The sequence below is a fragment of the Fundulus heteroclitus genome, chromosome 7 (genome assembly GCF_011125445.2).
Source record: "Fundulus heteroclitus isolate FHET01 chromosome 7, MU-UCD_Fhet_4.1, whole genome shotgun sequence".
In the NCBI taxonomy this organism is placed as follows: domain Eukaryota; kingdom Metazoa; phylum Chordata; class Actinopteri; order Cyprinodontiformes; family Fundulidae; genus Fundulus; species Fundulus heteroclitus.
In genome coordinates, this window is record NC_046367.1 from 25,690,381 (window position 1) to 25,713,315 (window position 22,935).

Here is a 22,935-nt window from a genome sequence, read left to right on the forward strand (position 1 = left end):
TCGAATAACCATTTGGGTTTTTAAAGTCACCGCATTACTTCAGAACGGATCAACTTCTGTTTCATTAATAATGACGGATTAACAGATAACACCCGCCTTTATAAAGTCAAAACGTTCCTTGTTGTAGCAAACTGATTTCACAAATTTCACAAATATGCGCAAAGCGGAGCAAATAAAAAAAAAAATCAGAAAATATATTTTTTTTATAAAAACATGCATGCTTTAAACTGATTCCAGGTTTGCTGAAAACTGTTGCCTTGTTCATCTTCTCACAAGCCAGTCACGTTTTGTGCAGCTTTCTGAGAACAAAGAGAGTTTGTTCGTTTTGTTATCGCGGTTTTTTTCCCCAGCCTTATAACCAGATTTTCTCTTCCCAGTGAGTGAGCGAGTGAGACGAGGAGTCAGAGCTGAGTGAGTGGAGGCAGATGAAGCGCAGTGGTTGGTCCAGCTCCTCCTCTCCTCTTCCTCCTCTGCAGCAGCAGCAGCAGCACCAACAGCTGCAGCAGGAGTTGGATCAGACACGATGGTAGCCGCGCACACTTCGTCTCATCCGACGGAATCTGCCGAGTGGATTATTTGTCTGGATAAAAGGTAACTCCACGCGCCAGCTCGTTTTCTAGGTTTACTTAATGGACGATCTGATTACACAGATCTCCCCCTCCCCTGTAGCTCGGCGATGAGATTCAAGGTGGCTGTAGTTTAAATTTCCCAGCGGAACTTGACGATTCTGTATAAATAGGCTTGTGCATCTTTGGAGAGCTCCAAGCGTACCGTTTAGACCGGGACACGTGTGCTTACCGGGCCTTTGACCTCCTGTTTGATAAAGGCTTAAGCATGAAAGATCTGCTGTTAAATGGGAACACTGCCCTGCATCTATTTGGAATTATACAGAACAGCCTAATTCATTAAGATGCAAGGAAAAACAATCATCTCAGTTTAATACGTTTATCCTTGCATAAAAAATAGGCTTAAGTGGACTCAAAACATCCTTAAATCTACACAAATTTATAACGGAAATAAAATGCACTTTGACTTAAACCAAGTATATTTTAACCCACAGCATGTGTTCCCATGCTGCTTGTTGATTTCTTAAAAAAAAAAATCAAATGAACTATTTTAAATTATAGCCACATTATACATATTTTTATATATTTCTATTTTATTTTAAAGTTTAAAAAAAATATCTGTAAATCGTGCCTCACAAACAAACTCCATTTAGGCTATTTTGTATTTTCATATTGTAATGATTCTGTCCACGCTGGGAACCCGATATTCAAGCCGGACACAGAGGGTGTGGGTTTGAAAATATTCTAAAAGGAAGAAGGTAACAGGGAAGACAGGCAGGAATGACTGACCAGCGCAGGAATTGACAGGTGCAGGCTGACCAGGTGATGCAGGCAGGAACAGATTTGACCAGGATGCTCCTGACAGGGAGAGACTCAATCAGGTGCAGCTGGTGTGTTCCCAGCGTGGGCAAAGCAAGACATTGAAACCTCAGGAACGACCTGAAACCAGGCGGTGCACACAAGCACTAGTTAAGACAGCTATACCGAGGGCAGGGTGACAACAGGTCCACAGGATCAGCAGGCAAGGTGCTAAACCACTGTGGAAAACCACATGCATGCATGTATGTATGTATGCAGCGAGAACAGAGATTGCGGCACTGGGTGCTTGAATGACGCAGGTATATGGAGAGAGTGACAGGTGATCCAGGTGAGTCTGATTAGCGGCAGCAGCAGGTGGAGCTAATTAATTGGCTGGGAAGTGACTGATATGCATGGAGTGGAAACATAAGCAGCCAAAAACACAAAAACAAAACCCGAATCGTGACAAATATTTTTAGGGATGGTTTCGGGCGGAAATAATGCAACCAATCATGGGTTTAATTGGTTGCGTCAAATTTGCTGAAACAAAACACCTTAAATGGCAAAAATGTTGATGGTAAAGCTTCACTGGGCGTTAACAATATGGCTAAGTCAAGAGAGATCATTTTCTTCCAACAACAAGGAGACTGAAACATAAAGGCCCTGAATTTTCCCATAGATGTGTAGTTGGAGGCAAAGTTCTCGAGTTTAAAGTTAAACGAGCTACGGCTGCACCTCCAAGGCTTTGCTGAAAGTAGAAGCTGTCATTCTGTGCTGTGCAGCAACCAAACATAAATGTGGAACTTTTCAAACTTTTGGAACAAGGTTAGAGAAAGACTTGACCTACCTGCTGCTTCCTCTGTCTCTGGAAACCTGCAGCAGGAGGAGAGCAAGGTGGATTCAATCAAGCATAAAATCCTGGGGGCGGGGGGGATGTCTCGCAATCTTTCAGGAAGCTAAAGCTCAGGTGCCTTGGGACCTTTCAACAGGACAATGATCCCAAGAATATGTCAACGTCCACCAAGGCTTGGTTTTAGAAGAAGCCCAGCAAGGTTGGCCATCGTAGTCGCCTTGAATTCCCATATTGACTATCTCTGGTATTGAGAAAGGGGATTGCTGCACTGAAAGCCAAGGTCATTAATGAACAGGAGGTCTTTGCCCAGGAGGAGTAGGTGATTCCTTTAGAAGTGCCGGTAGAAGCTGGAGTCTGTCTGTCCTCCATGTTTGCAGCAGGGTGATCTACTAAGCACTAATGATCCTTGTTACGAAAGAGAGGGAATACCTCTGAGAGTACAATATGCTGTTTTGTGTTGAATTTGAGGAAAAGGGCTTTTAATATTAGTCATGCTGAGATATTTAAATTATTCTTGATTAATTTGTTTAATGCAAAAAGCTGCCTGCTGGAATTCCCTGAAAACCCCAAGCTTGCAACCTATTCTGAATATCAGTCCCTAAAGACAGCCAATCCCTAAAGACCCCCTTCTTCTGTTTGACGGCTCCCATTACCTCTAATTGCTCCTGCAATAAACACCAAAGACTCCAGAGCTCCAGGAAGTCGTATCTGCAATCCCACCAGGCTTTCTTATGTCCAACCTCGCTCAGAACATGAGAAAAACTCTCCTAACAGCTTGAGTTGAAATCTCCCAAAATAGGCCCTGAACCAGGTCTGTATAAAGCCACCACCTGGTCGAACTCACTACCCGGCTGACTGGAATCACTGTGTCATGATAGAAACGGGATTTGTGAAAGGCTTTTCTGAACTATAAACAGTTAGTAAAAAAATAATATTGGCTCATAAACACATTGTGTTTCGTGTGAGAGTGGAAGATGTTGAGCAAAGCAATGAGATAACCGAGAGGCATGGATACACTCGGACGAAGGGGATGAAGAAAGCAAACAAAGAACAGGTTCAAAGTACAAGGGCAATAAAGAACGGCTAACTGACGCAGTACGCCAGATGTATTTACACATGAATATTGGCTGGTTGCTTGCAGAAGCCACATGCTTCCCTTAAATCTCCTGATTCTTGGGTGACTCAGTTTTTCCAAGCATATTCGCCCCTCCTGTTGTCCCTCTGTTGCTAAAGTTACAGTAAAAAAATGTGACATGTAGGTTCCTAGGCGAATCAGATTTGAATTTAGCATCTTTTCTGCACCTCGGAGAAATGCTCTTCATTTTATAGACATGTATCTTGAAACTGAAATGAAGGGGTCAAAAAGTGCATTTATAATGAGAACCTAAATTAAAAAAAGAAAATGCCAAGGTTCAGATTTCTTGGAAAACAGTTTCCACCTTTTTCTCTTTTCTTGCTTGCTTTGGTTTGCAAAAAAAAAAGAAAAAAAAGAAACACCTCATCACATGTCTCTGAATCTTTCATTTCACACTTTGTAGAGCATCCATTAAAGTACACGCTGGACGGAAAGCAATCAGGGGAGGAATAATGAGCTGGCGAACTCCCTTACATTTGATGTGACTGTGATCGTGTGGCCTTATCAGAAACCGAGAATACATGATGAGCAACTATTAAATTTAGGGTACAAGACACATGCAGAACAGAAACATGTTCTAGAGCAGCAGTGAGACAGAAGCAAAGCCTGGTTTCCTTTTAGATCATTAATGGTGTTTGGTTTCACTTTTTGAAAGGATGGGCACAGACTCATCGTGGCTGTAAGCTGCATTTCAGCCGCCTACATATACATCAGCGGCTCTAGATGTGAAATGTGAGGCAGTGTAATACAAGAAGCAGAACATGGACCATGGAGTCATAACAATGAAATGATTTATTACAAAACCAACTGAACATCTAATAAGCACCTTGCTGCATATAAGATCACTTATACATTGCATTGTTGTCTTAGTTGTGGATGTTGTTGTTTATTCACTGCTGATGTGGCTTGTTTAAGGAAAAACAGTGCCATAAAAAAGTGTTTGTCCCCAGAGATGTCCTCCACAGGGTGACTGTGGCTCAGTAGGTGGCATAGTCGTTTTGCAATCAGTAAGTTGTAGGTATGATCCCAGCTTCCTCCCTGTCACATGGAGATGTGCTCCTGGGCAAGGCACTTAACCTCGAGGTCCATACTGGGCTGTGTATCTGTGTAAGTGAGTCTAATTGTTTGAATGTGCCTATAGTGTAAAGTGCTTTGAGTGGTCAGTGTGACTAGAGAAGAGTTATATAAATTCAGACCGTTCTCTATTCCTTCATTTTTTGATATGAACGATCTGGAACAAAAGTTGGCCCTTTGTGAAAAAGGAATCAACCACTACTAGCAGTCACTGGTGATCAGTCTTTTGTGGCGCTTTGTTAGGATTTATGTTCCAATCTTTATTGGAAATTAAAAAAAAGATGAAATAAAACAACTAGTCAAATCAACCTATAAAAAAATACATAGAACTAATCTTGCCCAAAGTACAAGATAAATTTCCACTTGAACCCAATTACAAGTTGTGTCTGGTTTGAACAGCTGCTATTGAGCTTGCTAACATCTTAGAGGAAATTTGCCCTGCTCTTCTTTGCTGAATTGTCTAATTTGCAGGTTTTTTTGGGCATAAAAAGCCTGTTTTTCACATTTATCCAAAATGTTTGTTTTAACAATTCTATTGTTTAATATTATTATGAGCAATGAAAAGGTAAAGTTGATGGTGTTCTGCTTCATGACCGTAGTGGATCTTCCATCAGGATTTTTTTTTTGCCAGAGGATTTTTTTGAAGTACTACTTATTTGCTCTGACTAATGCAGGCTTTATAAGATGCTTTGATAAAGTCCAGCTTCTAATTACATTTTATTTATTTATTTATTTTTTTACTGTTTTCTGTGTTGCTCCAGACCAGAAGAGCGCTCGGGTGAAGATGTTGACATAATCCTGGCTCGTCTGAAACAGGTGAAGGCTTTGGAGAGATTCCACCCCCGTTTGCTGCAGCAGATTTGCTTGTGTGGGTTCTACGAGCGCTTGGAGAAAGGAATCACTTGTAGGTCAAAATGCAACGGATCGAACGCTAAGCAGCTCGTTCAAAAGCTCACTGATCTCAAATTTGACTGGTCATGTTTTCTTTTCAGTGTTTCGCCAGGGAGACATTGGTACGAGCTGGTATGCTGTCCTGTCTGGTTCCCTGGACGTGAAAGTGTCTGAAACATCAAGCTATCAGGTACAGCTGAAATTAAAGTGGTGTATTTTAAATTAATGATTCGTTTATTGGTCAAAATATCTTTATTAGTCTCCCTTGGGAGACATTTGCGTCGGATACAAGGATCAGCTGCATTGTACTACATATTCCATCGCTTATAAAAGGAGTCTCAGTAAAATAATAAATAAACAATAGTAACAGTTTATAAATCACAGTTCGACTAAAATGATCATATTAAAAACAGTGCAAATCAGGCTTTAAAAATAGAATCATTTCAAACACCACTGCCCTCACGGTTTGCTGCTGTAGATCATAAGAGACCTTAGATGTGGCTGCCTATGTGTCCTTTCACTTCCCCTGTTAATATTCTCTTTCTAAACCATGTGCTCATTAACAAGTTTTAGAGACAATGGGATGAACGAATGTTTATATCTGTTATATTTGCATAAGGGGGTCCGGTACCTTCTTCCAGAGTTCAGTGGCAGAGACAAACCAGGTACAGTAATTTCCTTAGTTATGGACACGCCCGGTGAAGGTGTGCAGAAGTGCCTTCAAATAAAACCCTAGTGTTTTTAATCACTGTTTTGGTTGGTTTTAACTCTCGTAATTATAACTCAACAGACATCTGCTTTACTCAGATGGCATGCTCTCTTGTTTTATCCATTTTGAACAGGGGCTAAGAAAAAAAGCATCTCTGTCATGTCATATTTATATTTTAGGGAAACAAGACAGTATGGATGACTTAATGCAACTTAAAATAATGATACATTACAAACAAGCTTCAACTACATTTATTATACAGGAATTGTTGCTGAGGAATTTATTAAAGCAGGACTTTATCAGATAATTATGCTGTAATGTGGGATTTATTCACTCTATTGATTTATCATTGTTATGCCATAAGCTGGTTGAATATGCTTATTATTATTATTAATTATAATTTGGTATTATAATTGAAATAATAAATCATTTAACTCATAATTCTGCTATAACAAATATAGTTCAAATGGTGGTGATGTTAGCTATAAGCTTGTAAGTATTTATACCACTAATGCATTAGTTAATTTGCTGTTATGAACTCATTTATGCTGGAATAAATGATCAGGTCGGACTGTTAACCGACGAGGTTTATCCAGCAGGCTGTGAGAACCCCAATGTAACTGCAATTAGAGTTTAAATCCTTATTCCTTATCACCATCCAATGATATTGTCTCTGTATTAATATCAGATGTTAACTCCAAAGGAGGTTAGCTCTGAATTCTGAATACCCAGGCAACTGTGAATTGGACTGAACACAAAACAATGTCTATTCCGCAGTCGTTGGTTTTATTGAACCAAAAGCAATTCCCTGTTACAGTAATTCTCTGATTCAACAACTTTGGAATTCTTACTCATTACTAAACTAAAACATGCAAAATATATATGTGGAAATAAAGAACAAAACAAAAATAAACAATGGATTAAAATGAGCGGTTAGCAGATCTTAACTTAACTCACAGTTGTTTAACACCGCCCTCAAAACACCGGCATTTGACGTATCAGCATTGACAGACAGAACAGCTTCGGGAATCTCACTGGACGCTTTGATGTCTTACCAAAAGCTAGTTCAGCTAAGCTACCTACAGTTCAGATATACGTCACCCTCCCAAGATGGCTGCTACGATGACGTATGAGGGGAGGTCCTAATGACGTAACCACGCTTACGCTGATGGGGTAATGCCTCGCTTCGAGAGGGCGCAGCTAACTGGGAGTTTAAAGCAAAGCCCGCGACTTGAGCTCGGACAAAGAGATTAAATTGATAAGAAGAAGCGAAAAGAGAGAGGGGGAAAGCAGGGAAAAAGATGAAAAGAAATGAAGCAGTAACCCACGGCGGGGTTCTTGATGGATCACAAATCAACAAAGCAAAATCAATTGTAAAATGCATGCACATACAAAGAAAATGTTCAGCAAAATAATTCCAACTTCGTCGTGGAATAAAAGCATTAACCAACACCTACAAAGTTCTAACGCCTGCCCAGGCACTTCTAAACACCCTGTTGGTGAGACAGAAATAAAAGGGGAAACTCCGTTACTTTGAGTTGCCTCGGGGCTGGTCCGGAACGCTCCGAGTAGTGTGGCTTTCTGGACGCGTCTTGACGAGCGCAGTTGTCCGCAGGCTGCAGCGGGACGGGGAAAAAGCTGCTTAGTTTCTTCCTCCGGGTTCACAGTCGCTTTGTTGGCCAGACAAAGCGGGGTCCTCTTCGATCACTGGGAGATACGGCGTCTCTCAGTCTTTTGATCAGAGGGAATTTAAAAGTACTTATTTTACCTCCTGTTATGTAAAGCAGGGAATAACCGTTGCGTCGAAAAATCTCGGTCCAGCGAGAAACTCGAACACGTGGCGTGGGATTACCCCAACGGAAACAGCTGTGTGTGTCTTCTCAGGTCGGCTAAAGCCAGGGAAGAAGGAAGATTGTCGTGTGTGATCGGGTTTTATAGCCATCACCATAGCAACCTTATCTTGATCGGCGGCCATTTTGCCGTGTTGCGTGATGGGAGTTGGTGGCCATTTTGACCATATTGCATCATGGGTAACGCAGTCCGTTACGTCCCGAATTGATGCCGTTTTTTGTCAGGTCTGAACTGGCACAACAATCATTGTATTAAAATAATAAATAAACTTGTATTCTCAGATTTTCAGTGACATTACGCTACCACAATAAACCGTTTATCTAATGTTTTCTTACACGTTACCTTAGGTGCCAGCAAATATTGATGACTAACAATGAAATAACCATTAAACATGAGTACAAAAAGAAAATATATTATCTAAAGGCGGGTATATATAGACAGAGGAACAGGTGAGCAAAGATGGCAGTAATTACTGGCAGTAGGTGGAGCTGGTGGCTGAGGAGTGGACAGAGCTGATTGGGTGGAAACAGATGGCTGTTGGCTGAGGGCAGCGGAAACTAATTAGTCCAGAAAAGTCCAAAACAAAGGAAACAAAAACCTAAATCATGACATAAGGGGTAGTAAAACATAGCATTTTAATCAGATATTTTAATTTGCTCTAATTCGGTTATCACAAAAGCTCATAGAGATAGGAAATATTTTCGCTTTTGCTTAACAGAGAAATTAGACTGAACTTCTTTCTTGTTCTTGTACCATTACAACTAAGACACACACAGGTCTGTTTCAGGACTGAAAACTCTGAATTTTTCTTTATGTAGACTTAATTTCCCAAGCAATTAGATGAAGAGGGATCCTCAAACTAGTGTGCTGTAAAAATCACAAAATTGTTAAAAAGAAAGAGAAAGAAAAAAATCACTAAATCAATTTATTATACGATATATCAATAACTTAAATAATCTATTTACCAATCTGAGGTGAATTCTAAATAAAGCACTTGCATTTATTTTACTTTAGTGCCATGATTTATTTTCATAAATACCAACCCTGAATCCAAAGACTGGAAGAAAAATGAGAACCCCATGGGGTCCTAATAGAGTTAATGTTTAAATTAATAGCAACTATTTACTTATATTTACTGATTAGAAACACAATTGTTTAAAGGATCTAACATTAATGTCGACAAGGAATAAAGTGGTATGATTAAAAGTGAAAAATATCTAAAGAAGACATCAGCCATCCTGCTTGGGTTAATGCTCTAGATGAAAGGGTCATAAAGAAGAACAGGAGGAAGGATTTGAAGTAAAACAGATTTCTTTCACCTCAAGCATGTGGAAATGTCATCTCTGACTTCCTAGACCTCAAACTTTAAAAAGTAGTTTGATCTGAAATATTTCAATAAAAAAAATCAGGAGTTTCTGTAAGGGGTAAATGCTTTTTCACACTGTTACAGTCGGTACACAACTAACGGCGATGTGAAAGACTGCAGGGTTAATATTCAGCAGCAACTGAACAAGCGTGGGCAGCAAAACGCCCACATTCCACACGGACTTAAGGTTGGGTGTTAATTCTCTTTTTGTTTTCATAGGTGGAATCTTTTTTTTTCTAGATATAAGTGAGAAGCATGTGTGCTCATACGTGAAGAAGAAGAAGAGGAAAGCATTTCACTTTTCAAACGTTATGTTTACGAGAACTGACTTACTGAAAAGCCGAGGTGTTAGAGATGATCGTAGATTCTCAGTTAACTTAAGAAATACCGTCTAAAAATACATTTAGCCACAAATTCAAGCCACCTTAGGATCTTTTACTTGCCTTGTTCTTTCTGAATGCTGATACAGTGCTGTGAAAGTGTTTGACTCTTCAGCTCGTACTTAAATGTTTCAGGTCCTCAAACACATTTGTATATGAAAGATAACTTGAATAAATTGAAAAAGTAGTTTTAAAATAAGCAATTAATTGTAATAAGTAGGCTTTTTGGACTATTGAGTTTTACTACACACATCCAGGCATTATTTCTGCTAGACATGTATAATCAGGATATGCCCTAAATAAATAGAACCTGGCTGACAACACGAAGTAGGCTAACTGATAAAGCAACATGTCATGCTACAATATGTCTCATATCATTTTTTTTGGATAATCTAAAGCAAAAAAGCAAAAGTCCAGGTCAAATGACTGAATCTGGACAAACACTAATCTGATTGTACCAATCTCTTTGTTTCAAAAACTTTGAGGAGATTCTTTAATCATTCAAAGTACACTGCAAAAACTGAACTTAAAATAAGTAAAATGTTCTTAAAATTTGTGTATTTTTCCCTGATTTGAGCAGGTAAATAAGGTGATCTGCCAATGGAACAAGATTTTTCCACTTAAAATAGGAACAACTCATCTCCATCATCTTATTAGAAGTGCAGGATGTCTAATTATCTTATATTAGGGGTCAAAACACTCATTCCATTGGCAAATAATCTAATTTACCTGCTCAAATCAAGGACAAATACACTAACTTTAAGAACATTTTACTTATTTTTAGATCCGTTTTTGCAGTGTATTTCTCTATTAATGTAAATTTCTTGCTCGGATAAGATGAGATGAGATGATACTCATTGCACTGATATTCCGCAATAAAATGTCAAGAGCCTTTGTCTGATGGGGCATGGAAACAAGATAAAACACAGTAACTACATGAAAACACCCGAGGACTGCTGGAAGCAATGATGCATCATGCAGAACAACTCGTCTGCTTCCCTCGCAGGATGCTGTCACTATTTGCACACTGGGGACCGGCACGGCGTTCGGAGAGTCGATCCTGGATAACACCCCCAGACATGCTACAATCGTCACTCGGGAATTCAGCGAGCTCCTACGCGTTGAACAAAAGGAGTTCAGGTCTCTCTGGGAGGTGAGGTTTTTTTTTTTTAGTCATACTGTATGTTGCGTATAAAGCTACGATAATGTACCAACTATTACAGCATGACACGTCTCTGATGTAAACTCAGAGTACGATTTGAAAGTGCTGTCATTGTGTAAAAGAGCGACTGAAGGAGCTGCTCATTCATTCAGAAAGAGAAAACAGTAGAACAGAGTTGTGTTTAAGAGGAAGGGGGGTGGTTGTAGTGCAGGAGATTAATGAGGGTTGGATTTTTTTTAACGAATTGTCAGGTGTCTGTTCTCACGACTAAGATTGTTTAATTATTAAAATATCTCCCCTCAGTTTATTTTGTTGTGATTTTATGTTATTGACCAACACAAACACAACTATGAAGTTAAGTGAAAAGGATACTTGGGTTTTAGTCTTGTTTTACAAACAAAAATCTAAAAAGTGTGGGTTGCATGTGTAATCACCTTAAAGTCACCTTTTGCTACAGTTACAGCTGTCTTTGAGAGACTAATATACCAACTTTAAATTTTTTTTGCCAATTCTTCCTTTCAAAATTGCTTAAACTCTGTCAGAATTAGCTGGTTTGCTGTGTACCCTACGTGGTAAGAGACCAACTTCAAATCATACATGTCACAGTATTTTCTTGCCACTCCAAAAAAAGTTAAAAAACAAAACAACTGGACTCTTTTCCAAAGTTTGAAGACGTATACGTCTTGTCCTGAGGAGGTAGCTCTCCTGTGTTGAGCCATGCGTCTGTGGAGAGGTTGTTTGGTTTCTCCAATATTAAGATCAGAACATTCCTCACTGCACTGAACTGCATACACCATTCCGCTCATCTTAGGTTTGGGGGTTTTCTCCTAACGTCTTCAAACTTCGGAAAAAAGTCCAGTTGTTTTGTTTTTTAACTTTTTTTTTCGAATGACCATAAACTGGATCACTGAGAATCTTCACCAGCATTTGTTTCCACTCTTTCATGAACGGCTGGATTTGTGGAACTCACTCCGAGCAGCTGTCAAAGCAACAGATTTTCACACCTGAGCTGTAGATTTCTGCAACTCCTCCAAAGCTACAATGAGCCTCTTGGCTATGTCTCTGATTAACGATCTCCTTGCCTATTTTACATGGATGACCACATTTTGGTAGATTTGTAGATGTGTAATAAGCTTCCCATTCCCAGACATTCAAAGCTTGGTTTATTGTTCTACAGCCTAAAATCCTCTCTGCCACCTTTTCTGTCAATTTTTTTAAAGGGGGTATGAGTACTTTTGCAAGGCACTTTATGTTCACCTTGCATTTTGACCACTAGATGGAAGTGTTGTACAGAAATGAACCTGTCTCTCCCAGACCCCATCAGCAGACATCCAGTGTTTCAGATAGGCCGAGTGCTTGTGTATAATGGTATTAAAGGACAATTAGATCCTATTCTGCAGCTTTGGTTTGTGAATAGACAAAGCTTTGCTCTACTGCTTATGACAACCCATACATCAGTCTTCCCTCTAGCCTTAGCTAATGATTACGGTCAATGGATGTTATTCTGTGTGGAGGACCACCTCGTCTCTTACCTCCCCCTCTATACCAGGCAGGCTTCCTGAGAGAGCCAGCCCCTTTCCTTTGGGACCGCAGGGCATCAGTAAGTTAGATTATGGTCTTTGTGTGTCGTGTCAGTGTGCTTGGCCGACTGCAGTGAGGCTGAGATCTTTGCTTATGCAGCACGTACACAAAAGATCACGCTGAAAGACTACCGGGATCAACATTTCAACTCTGCCCTGAGGCGACCTCTTCAGCAAGGTTAGGCTCAAATGAGATTTTACAGCTGCTCTTTCTGATGGCTAAATTATCTTCTGTTGCTATTAGATGCTGCTGGACTTGAAATAATGAAATTATGTTTGGCTACATGCTATCCAGCATTTTTGAAAGTTTTTTACCAACCACCTAAACATCAAATTTCATCTTTAAAAATGTCCTTTGCCTCATAAACGTTAGGATACTTGTTTCTGTTTTTGTTGCAGCCAGGTTCTCTGTGTCGGGTGTTTGTCAGACTAATGTGGTACAATCTGTTTAAAGTGTTTTCGCTGGATAAACTGAATCGGATTTTAAGATGTGTATTGGTAATTATGTACCGGCGTGATTTAAGAAGCCTGTCAGGAATCGATGGTCAGAGACATCTCAAAGGCTGATTTAGGAGGAAAAAATACTATTAAGGAAACAAAGGCAGCATGATGACATCAATGTAGACTGGCAGAAGGCTCTGACCAAACAGACATGAAACCTTGGAGTATATATTGTGGTCAATATGATTAGCTGGTGGAGCAAGACCCACCCACTCTCTTCTGCTTATCTGACATCGAGTTGCAGGGGTGGCAGATCCAGCAGGAAACCCCCCAGTACTCCCATTTTTTCTGGGGGATCCCACAGCATTTACAAGCCAGATGTTATGGCTCATCTTGGCTCAAACCGCTGTAGGAAAGGTCCCAGGAAGCCTCCTGACCAGATTCTGAACCATTTCAATTGAGGCCTTTCAATGCATAGAAGTGGTGGCTCCACTTCAAGCTCCCACATTAGTGTCATCAGACCTGTATCAAAAAAATACCTATTCTATAATTTTCTTTTAAACAACTCATACTGGTGCTGTAGAACCTCGAGCTGATGGTCCAAGGCCGCTCTCCTTCTTGAACCTGTTCTATTCTAGAGCATCGGTGCTACTGATAAAACTGAATTGAATTGACTGAAGCCCATTGATCTCCTTTGTCCCAGCGCACTTCACCATGAAGCATCTAATATGTGATAAGGACTGACACCAATGTGTGTGTTTATCCTTTAGGCTGAGCCCAGCCACCCTACAGAAGAAGCTCATATCAGATGCTAGTATCCAGGATCCTGTTGTGATGGTCATGATTCATATCTCATGAGGATCAGTGGATCATCAAAGACTGATCAGATTATTGGGCTTTTTGGCTCAGCTTTTTCTTCACTGCTACAGACCAGAGCAACGGGGTAACCCCAATCTGTCTTGCTCCATCTTATGATCACTTCTGGAAAATATATTTTAACTTCTTTAAAGGAGGCAGAAACTAATCCTAACGGATCTGGAGGGAGCAATGGAGCTTCGTCCAGTTGAGAATCATGGCCTCAAACTTAGATAGCTCAGAGTCACTACCCTGCACGCTAAGGGTCAAAGCTTGAAGATCCCAACAGAACTACATCCTCTGCTGAAAGAAAATACAAGATCCAGAGGTCTCCAAACTTTACCTCCTGCTGCCCATGACTGCATCTCAACAGGATGTTGAGATGCAGCTCTTGAGATGCAGCTCTTGTTTTAGGTACATAAGGACTGGAAAACCCTCAAAGACAAAGACATCAGCCTTACAAAACGCATTAAGGGATAACAAGCTTTCGTAAGATCTCCAAAACACATGTGAGCTGGACAACCAAAAAGCCACGACTCTGTCCCCAACTCCATGAGGGCAGTGATCTAGTCCTCTACATGGCAGGAACAAAAAAAAGGAAATACATGAGAAAATAGCAGCGCCAACATTCATAAAAAACATTAAACACAAAGTCAAAAACATCAGAAACTAGGACCGCGACGATGCCAATTCAGATTCCCTTAATATACTATAGTTATGACCATCTTTTACTTCTCATTTCTTCTTTACTGTTAAATCAGCATTTATGCTAAAATCTTAGTCTAATTAAATGCAAGATCGTTTCACCTAGTTTGTGAGAATACATTCTTTGTTGAGATTTTCTCTTAAGAATCCAGTGTAATGTAGAAGAAATTACAGTTTTCTGTTTAGGTGTTTCATACACCAAACATGTTTAAAAAATGCTCTCGAAATGAGAAAAACAATGAGTGCTGTAGATTTTGGTGGGTCCTTGGCATTTCTAAGAGTGCAGAAAACTTAAATGTGGTCTCTCCAGGTGCTGCATAACTTTATATTTGTTTTGGGACATATTTTTTAAGCCGCTCAGTTTTCTCTCTTTTCTATTAAAGTTTTTTAAACTATTACCTCACAGTATTTTCTGCAGAGCTGTAAGATTAGTAAGATGGACTACCATCTTACTAGTCTTGCAAATTTGTATTTCTCTGAGCAATGTTGTAGTCCAAGAATTTGAAGGAGATTTAAAGAGACAGCACCAAAACCAATTGCTCTCAGATGCAAATCAAAACAGTGGTAAAAAGGGGGAATGTGGGGGTACATTAAGGAATTCAGACCAAAGTATTGCAGTTCCACTTTATATAGACCACAGCTGAATAATTTCAACGTGGAAAGAAAAAAATTGAAAAGCATGACATTGTCCCCTTTAAGAGAAACATGTCTTTCAGGTCCAGCCTGATATGTTTGTGGCTCAGCAATCTGAGAACTACTTTGTTACATTTTTAACTTCATAAACTGCTAAAACATGTCAGCATGTGACATGTCTGGACAGTTGTGCATGACTTTAGCTTTCACTATGAAGCCCTGTTGCAGTGGGTTGGATCCTGCATAAAAAAACATTGTCTGGATGACTCCATTTTACCCCAAAACAATGTATATTTTGTTCAGCGCTAACAGCTCGATTTATGTCAGTATGACATGTGCACTATAGGAGGAGCTTGGTTTCCAACCATTTAGACACCCAGCTAGACTTTTCCTGTTCTCGTTAATTCAGATGATGCAGAATTAAAATAAATTATGATTAAGAAAACGTTCTATCGATCTTAGATATCTCTCCTTTGCAAAAAGTGTTGGTTTCAAGACATTTTCTCTGCCATTGCATAATGTTTTTATGTACATGGTGTAAATTTTTAATGATACCTATGTCAGATATTGATTATCTAAGGGATTTAGATCTTACACTAGCCATCTTTATATCTCAAGTCAAATATTCAGATACCTCGTCAACAAGCAGATACTTCTCTTGATCTCAGCAAGTCGTAGTTCAAACAGCTCTGCACCCGAATAGTGGTCTCTGCTTTCTCTCCCTTATTTATCACTGTGGAGTATTTTTGTGTTTGAAATTTTTATGTTTTAGCTTTTATCCTGGAAGTAAGATGCAGTTGTACTGGCAGAGGAGGCTTGGCTGCAGCGCGTAGGCTTAATCTAAACTGAACTGTGTTTTGTGGTGCATGGAAAATGTTAGACGAGGTCAGTACTCTTGCTGCTTAAAACCCTGAAAGCTACGACGAGCAGAAAATTGCAGCCACAAGAGGGCCGTTGTGAGATGTGGTAAGTGGAAATTATTGATGTCTCAGGAAACGTACCATACAGATGGCTTCAGGATTTACCTCACATATCTTGTAAATCTATTGTAATAGCTGTTTTTCCCCCTCTAAAATAGAAGGATTCATTTAAGAAGAAGATCCACAACACTTTTCCACATTTCTAGGAAACAGAAACATAACTGATCACAAGCGTTACTATGAAACTCAAAACTGAGCTCAGGCACATCTGATTTCCACTGATCAAACTTGGGGTGCTTGTGCAAGTTGACTAGAGCTCACCTGCAGTAAATTCAGCTCACTAAGATGAACATGGAGATGAACACAGTAAATCTTCATAAATGATGGAGAAAAAAGTGTTTATTTAGTTACTGAAAAAGCCGTAGTAACTAAATATGCCAGGCCAATTGGTGGCGCTGTGACATTGTCAAAGAAACATGCAAAAAACACTGAGCATGCGCAAACAGCTCATGTGAAGTAAACACAGCGCCATGTTGGGGATCAGACACAAACATCTATGCATGTTTAACGTGATGTTTATGTGGGATGATGGCGGGGGACACACCGTGTAGTGCGGGCTCGTTAGAAAGGAAGAGTCCGAGGATGCTATTAACAGCCATAACAAAGCCAATATCTGGCATAGGAGGACAACACAGGAGAGCTCCATCTGTGTTGTTATTTCTAAGAGTTAGGCACCATTTAAGAAAAGTGGTGGCTTACATGTACAAAACCAGCGTTTTGAAATTTATGCACTCCAGGTGTTTTTTTAAATTGTTTTTTTTATTGTTTTTACTGAGTTCATCTCTGTGTGGACAGCCCTTGGGACCCGGTTTCAAAAATTATTGTTTACGGTTTCCCAAAACGCTCCATCCATATGGATGCACAGCCTTTGCTGATACACCTAATCTTGTCTCCGTGTGGACGGGGCCTAAACATGACTTGGAATGGAAAAAGTTCTAACAGTTGGCAGTGAATGTCAGGAACCATATAAATATAACTTTTCTAATGAAGGTAAAGACATGATTGTGTCTGGGACATCTGGGAAAAGAAAGAAAACATTGCAGTTGCATCCTGAAAAAGGCTTTCACCTCTATCAAATAAAAATGTAAGAAGTCTGTAGCCACCCAACCAAAGTGAAGAATCATGGAAAAAGAGCTTTGATTTGGGAGGTGACCATGAACCCAATGGTCCTTAAGGTGGCTCCTGTGGTTCCTTGTGAAAACAGAATCATCCAGGAGATCAATCATTGCTAGCACACTCCACCAACAATCAGGCCTTTATGGTAAAGTGGCCAGATGGACGACACTCCTCACTAAAGGCTTGAGTTTTGCCACAAAAAACACTTTAGAATATGGGCCTTTAACTCAGTGCTTCAGAAAGTTCTGCAGAGGCCCGGTAAATGAACCATGCATTAGATTCAATTGTGTTGGACCAGAACAATGTCTAGGACTCTCGAGGACTAGAGTTGTTGGCCTCTTGGAGATTTTCAGAGTAGGAGCAACACATTTCTCTTTTCTAATGAAAGTAAAGGAGACCTGAACCTCTCAGTGTCATGTCTGGAGAAAAAAATGGCACATACCTGGCCAACATCATCCCTACTGTGAGGCATGGTGGCGGCAGCGTCATGCTGTGGGGATGTTTTCATACGGCAGATACTGGTAGACCAGTCAACATAGAGGGTAAACATAGAGATTTTTTAAAAGATATTCTCCAAAGTGCTCTGGACCTCAGACTCTGGTGGTGATTTGTCTTCAACGAAACAAAGAACAGGTAAGAAAGGGGTCACTTTGGGAATAGTTTGTGAACATCCTTGAGTGGCTCAGCCAGACTCAAACCCAATTGAAAATTTCTTCCCTTCCAGTCTAACTGTACCTGAAATGTTCTGCAAAGGAAAATGATTAAAGAAATACCCCCAAACAAGTGGAGCAAACTTGTAGAAACATTCCCAAGGCAACTTTAGACTGTGGTACTTGGTGCCAAAGGTGGTACAAAGTGGTACAAAGTATTGAACAAATGAATACTGGATTCAGAAGTCTTTGTCATCGAAAAACATTGAGAAAGAATGTAGGAAGTATTTTTTCCCCCCATGTCATTATGGTTTAGGCTGCTATGTGTAGATCTCAAACCTATTTAAGAATAAGTCTGCAATGTAGCAAAATGTGGATTTACAGGACTGATGTATATTTGTCTTCAACATTTCTCACATTTATATTGCATGATATACAGAGGTCACTTTCTATTGGCCTCTTTGTGTAATTTAGATACGTATTTGTGACATGTTGTTGTATAATATGGGAACTAGTGCTTTAACGCAGCTCTGCACGTGACAGAATCTGGATCTGGACACTGTGAGCTGGCAGGCGTTTGCTTGTTAGTTTAACAGAGCAGACATGAGCCGAGCTCAGCACACAGTTGGGAGGCTGGCCATGGCTTTAGATGACCCGATCATCACCTCACTCTTTGCTTTGTTTCCTGCTTCCGATGAACACCATCTCTAAAATATAACACAGTGGTAAAATTTGCTTTTAATCCCTGCTGCAGACTCTTTAGCCTGCGTCTGACCTGGACAGGAAGCGCTTGCTCTGTGCATCAGCCCTGACAGCTCTGCATGCTTTGAGTGAAATAGAAGTATACATGTTTATAGCTGGACTCTGAATGCTTGTTTTCACGCCCGGAGCACATCTTTTAGATACAAGTCTGATGGACGGAGCGTGGCGTGTGACTATCGTCGGCCTGTGGAATCAAACTAGTGGGCAGCCAGAGGAGAAACCTGATGAAAAGGAAGTGGCAGGGATGTAAAATACCCTCAGGTTGTCTGAATCCCGGTTGAGGGCTAAAGACAAGTCATGCATCTTCTGCGCTGCGGATATGCGAGGTTTTCGTTTATCTCTGTTCGCAGAGATGCTGCATGATTGAAAGCAACAATCTGAAAGTCCAATTTTATCTTGTTGGTTATTGCCTAGTCAGACTAGGGATGTTATGTGGATGAGGAGAGGATTTCTTGATATAGTCAGTCTGTAACTATAGGTCAAATCCTAAATAAGAACTGTGCTTGCTCTGTGAGTGTTGGAACAGGATTAACATGAAACATTTATCACCAAACCAAGCATACCAAATGTGTAATCAAATGTGTAACCAAAACTCACATCTGGTTATTAGCGGGCTTATACTTTTTAGATAAAGCCCAAATCCTGCAAGATCATTAGAGAATATGAGACTCACTACAGGATCATCTAAAAAAGTGAAAATATGACTGAAATATTGATTTATTTCCAAAACTAATGTAAAATAGGAAATTAATATCTAGATTTTTAAGCATGTATTTCTACTGAGTTGATTATATCTTTCAGCCAATGAAAATTGTATATCACATAAGACCAATTAAAAAAGGATTTTAATACAGAAGTCTTTTGAAAAGTATGTCCCTGTCATGTCCAGTATGAGCACCGATTACTTGGTTTGGGCTTCTTTGCATGAATTACTACATCACCGAAGTGTGGCACGGAAGAGATCAGCCTGTGGTTCTGCTGAGGTGTTCAGGAAGCTCAGATTTATTAGTGTTCTGTGTTGTGGGATCTGGTGTCTCTCATCTTCCCCCTGACAATACTCCATATTTATGGCATGATGCAGTTGGTTATTTATGTGCACAGATAGAAATTTATCCACAAGAAAGTTCCAATGATTGATTGGAACCAATCAAGAATTTTTCCACATCATTTGCACATGTTTGATTTAAATGAAACACCAAATTCCTTAAAGGAACAATAAGCAAAAATTCTATATTTTAGTTAGAAAGAACTAAAAAATAATGACGGCTAGAACTAAAGGTAATATTTCAGATGGACTACAGTATGACTTCACACACAGCTCGTTTTTTCTCTAGTCTCTTGTTTACGTGGGTATGCATGTGCATGTATGCGCATGTGAACTGCTGCCACTCAGGGCTTAGTCTCTCCATGCCCTAAAATACCACCGCTAGAGCAGCACAGCGTTGGAGCAACATGGCGGAGACCACCCCAGCAGATCAAATGTTCTCTTGCTAACAGCATTATCAAGTTATGTGTTACTTATGCCTTCACTTGAAATGTTCCTCTGAAAGGTGAGGCTGTTTTGCTGTGTTTTTGTCCCTCACAAATATGCGCATAGAAGGAGATGCATGAGAAGGGAAGAATGGGCTGGGTGGTTGCTTGGAGCGAGATTCTGGCTTGGAGCGAGAGCCGCGGCTGGTCATACATCTTGTTTTGGTCTACAGACAGTGCTCAAGCATCACCTAGTGGTAAAATATCGCTTATCGCTCCTTTAGCAACATCTTTTGTTTTATTTATTCAGCTTTTTCTTTGGTAATGTTAATGTCAACCTTACAATATGAACCAACAGCGTATTTTAAGCAACATCAAAGTAAGAATCCATAAAGGCAGAAATAAACCTGAAACAGCTCCGACAAATAATACAGAACCAATATACAGAGAAACATTCAACTACATACAATTATATAATATTTAAACAATAAAACTCACTTTAAAAATCTCAATGTTGTTAAGAAAAGGGGTCCTAATGCTGTAGGTAATTTCCTTTATTGCTCAGGAAGTTCAATGTAGCTTTCCTGTGCCTGTGATAAGTACCAAGGTCAAAGATAAGACGCAATCTGCTCTCTGTCCTCGAAGAGATGCTGCAATCTTTTTAGGAGTTAGGTTGTTTGAACAATGGATTATATTTACTGCTTAGTTGGAAAAAAAACCTGTGTATTCAGAATGCCTCTCCCCAGTCCATTACATGGCAACAAAGAGACACACAGCAAAAACCATCCTGCACACACAATTTACAGAATTCATGTTTTTGGACCGTGGGAGAAAGCCGGAGAGGAGTCACTAATGCAGAGAAAACATGCAAACTCCACGCAGAAAGACCCAAGGCCAGGTTTCGAACCTAGCTTCAAGGCAAAAGGCAGAGTGTGGCATGGAGCCACCTGTGGGACAAAACTTTGTAGAATCACAGTTTGCTGCATGTACAGCTACAGATCTTTTGTCTCTACCAGCTTTGCTCCTCTGGCGACTGAAATCTTTGGCCATTTTTATTTGAAAAATTGCTCTTGCTCAGTCAGATTGGGTAAAAAGTATTTGAGAACGTAAATGCATATAAATGCTGTATATTTAGGGCTGTTGTCCTCCACCCCATTCTCAAGTCTTTTTCTGCCTCTAGCACAGGGGTCGGGAACGTATGGCTTGCGAACCAGTTGTGGCTCTTTTGATAATTTCATCTGGCTCGCAGATAAAACAAAATATCACCGCTATTGTTTTCATCCGGGTTTCTCGCGCATGCGCGCCGACTGGAAGGCAGAAGGCGAACACAATGGCGGGCGCAAACAAAGGAAACGACGAGTTCTAGACGTATTTTTCTTCTTTAGATAACGTATCACAAGATCGTTTTAAGAGTAAGTTGATGGTTGATATCAGGAGATAGGCACCAGCAACCCCCGCAACCCCATGAGGGATTAAGCGGTCAGAAAATGGATGGATGGATGAATGGATGTTCACGGACATAGACCGCTCCTCAGCAGAGAGGAAGACCCGCCCAGTAGGTAAAAAAAAAAAATTGTTCACAAAGGATTATTTTGGTGTTTTTGTCTTATTTAAATGGGTGGAGGTGTCGGCGACGTTGCAGCGTAAACACAGACGTACTAGCGCGCGTGAACAAGGGCGTAGTGCAGCCGCCGTCTGCTGCTGCTGCTGCAGACGGCGGCTCCGCTTCTCCCGGCCCCGCCTAGCGATCTCCAACTCCCCTCCGCCGCTATTTCAGTAGAACAATGACCAGTGCAAAATTAAGTTGTATTTACCAGAGATGAAGTGTAGACTGCACATTCTGTCGGGGTGTGATGGCTCCCCCAGTCGATGTGCCTGGGTCCTTCTTTATTGAAAATATCCATTTCTTTTCTCTTTCTTCGGTAAACGAAAGAAACGTACATCCAACGAATTGGAATGCCTCTATGTGCAACCGGGAGCGCAACAAGTCGTAGGCACTGTTTACATTTCGAAAATAAACTAAAAGCACACTCTAATTCACCCGTTTTGTAATGATAGAATGCGAGAACAGTCCTGTGTTTGCCTACAAGTGGAACCCGGACGTCACGCGTGAACTACCCTATTGGCTCTCACTGAAATTAATTTCCAGATATTTTGCTTTCATGGCTCTCTGAGTCAAGAAGGTTCCCTACCCCTGCTCTAGCAGGTTTTCTTCCGGTATCACCCATTATTTAGCTGCATCCATCTTCTCATCAACTCAGACCAGCTTCCATGTTCCCAACTTGATGAAAGCGTCCCTACAGTATCATGGTGGCAACCTTTATACTTCATCACAGAGAATGTGTGTTTAGGCTCAATGTGTGGTGTTAGTTTCTTGTCACATGTACTTTCTTCTATGTAAGTTTATTTCTCCAGCACACCTTCTATGTCCTTTACATAGCTTGAGGCAAACAGATTTCTTTTGGGTTTTCTTTTAGCACTGGCTTTTTTTATTTGAAAAATTACAGCTCTCTGAGGTTGCAACCAATCGCTGTCTCCTCGTTGGATTCTTCCACCTCAGCTGTGGATCGCTGCAGGTTCTCCTTAGTTGACAATGACCTCTTGTGTCCACCATCTCCCTGATCGGAGGCTATTTTGCAAAGAAATATTGGCAAGATTTCCAGTCTCTAGATCTGTAAAGCAGGCAGAGACAGAAGACCTAATTTGAGTGAAAGGCGATTCTACAAAGTATTGGGGCAGGAAGGCTGAACACAAACCCGGACCACACGGGTCACATTTGAATTTATAAAACAATATGAAAGCCATGTAGGGATTTTCTTTCACCTCTGCAAGGCATTGCCTGATTGACAGTCATTCCCTATTTAAGTTTAAAGAAGTGAAGATTGCACTACAACATGTCTTTTAACGAGCACAAACTTATCAGACAAATCATTTTAGATTTAACTGGATGATTAGAGT

The 22,935-nt window shown here is 40.4% G+C and overlaps 1 protein-coding gene across 1 annotated transcript; it reads left to right on the forward strand.

The window, feature by feature from the left end:
• The first annotated feature begins 379 nt into the window (after nucleotides 1-379).
• On the forward strand, nucleotides 380-13,621 carry LOC118563825 (rap guanine nucleotide exchange factor 4-like). The gene is made up of 5 exons (XM_036139753.1): nucleotides 380-591; nucleotides 5,188-5,330; nucleotides 5,419-5,507; nucleotides 10,630-10,776; nucleotides 13,577-13,621. Exons 1-5 carry the CDS (start codon nucleotides 524-526, stop codon nucleotides 13,619-13,621), a joined length of 492 nt encoding a protein of 163 aa, XP_035995646.1. The 5' UTR covers nucleotides 380-523.
• Nucleotides 13,622-22,935: the final 9,314 nt, after the last annotated feature.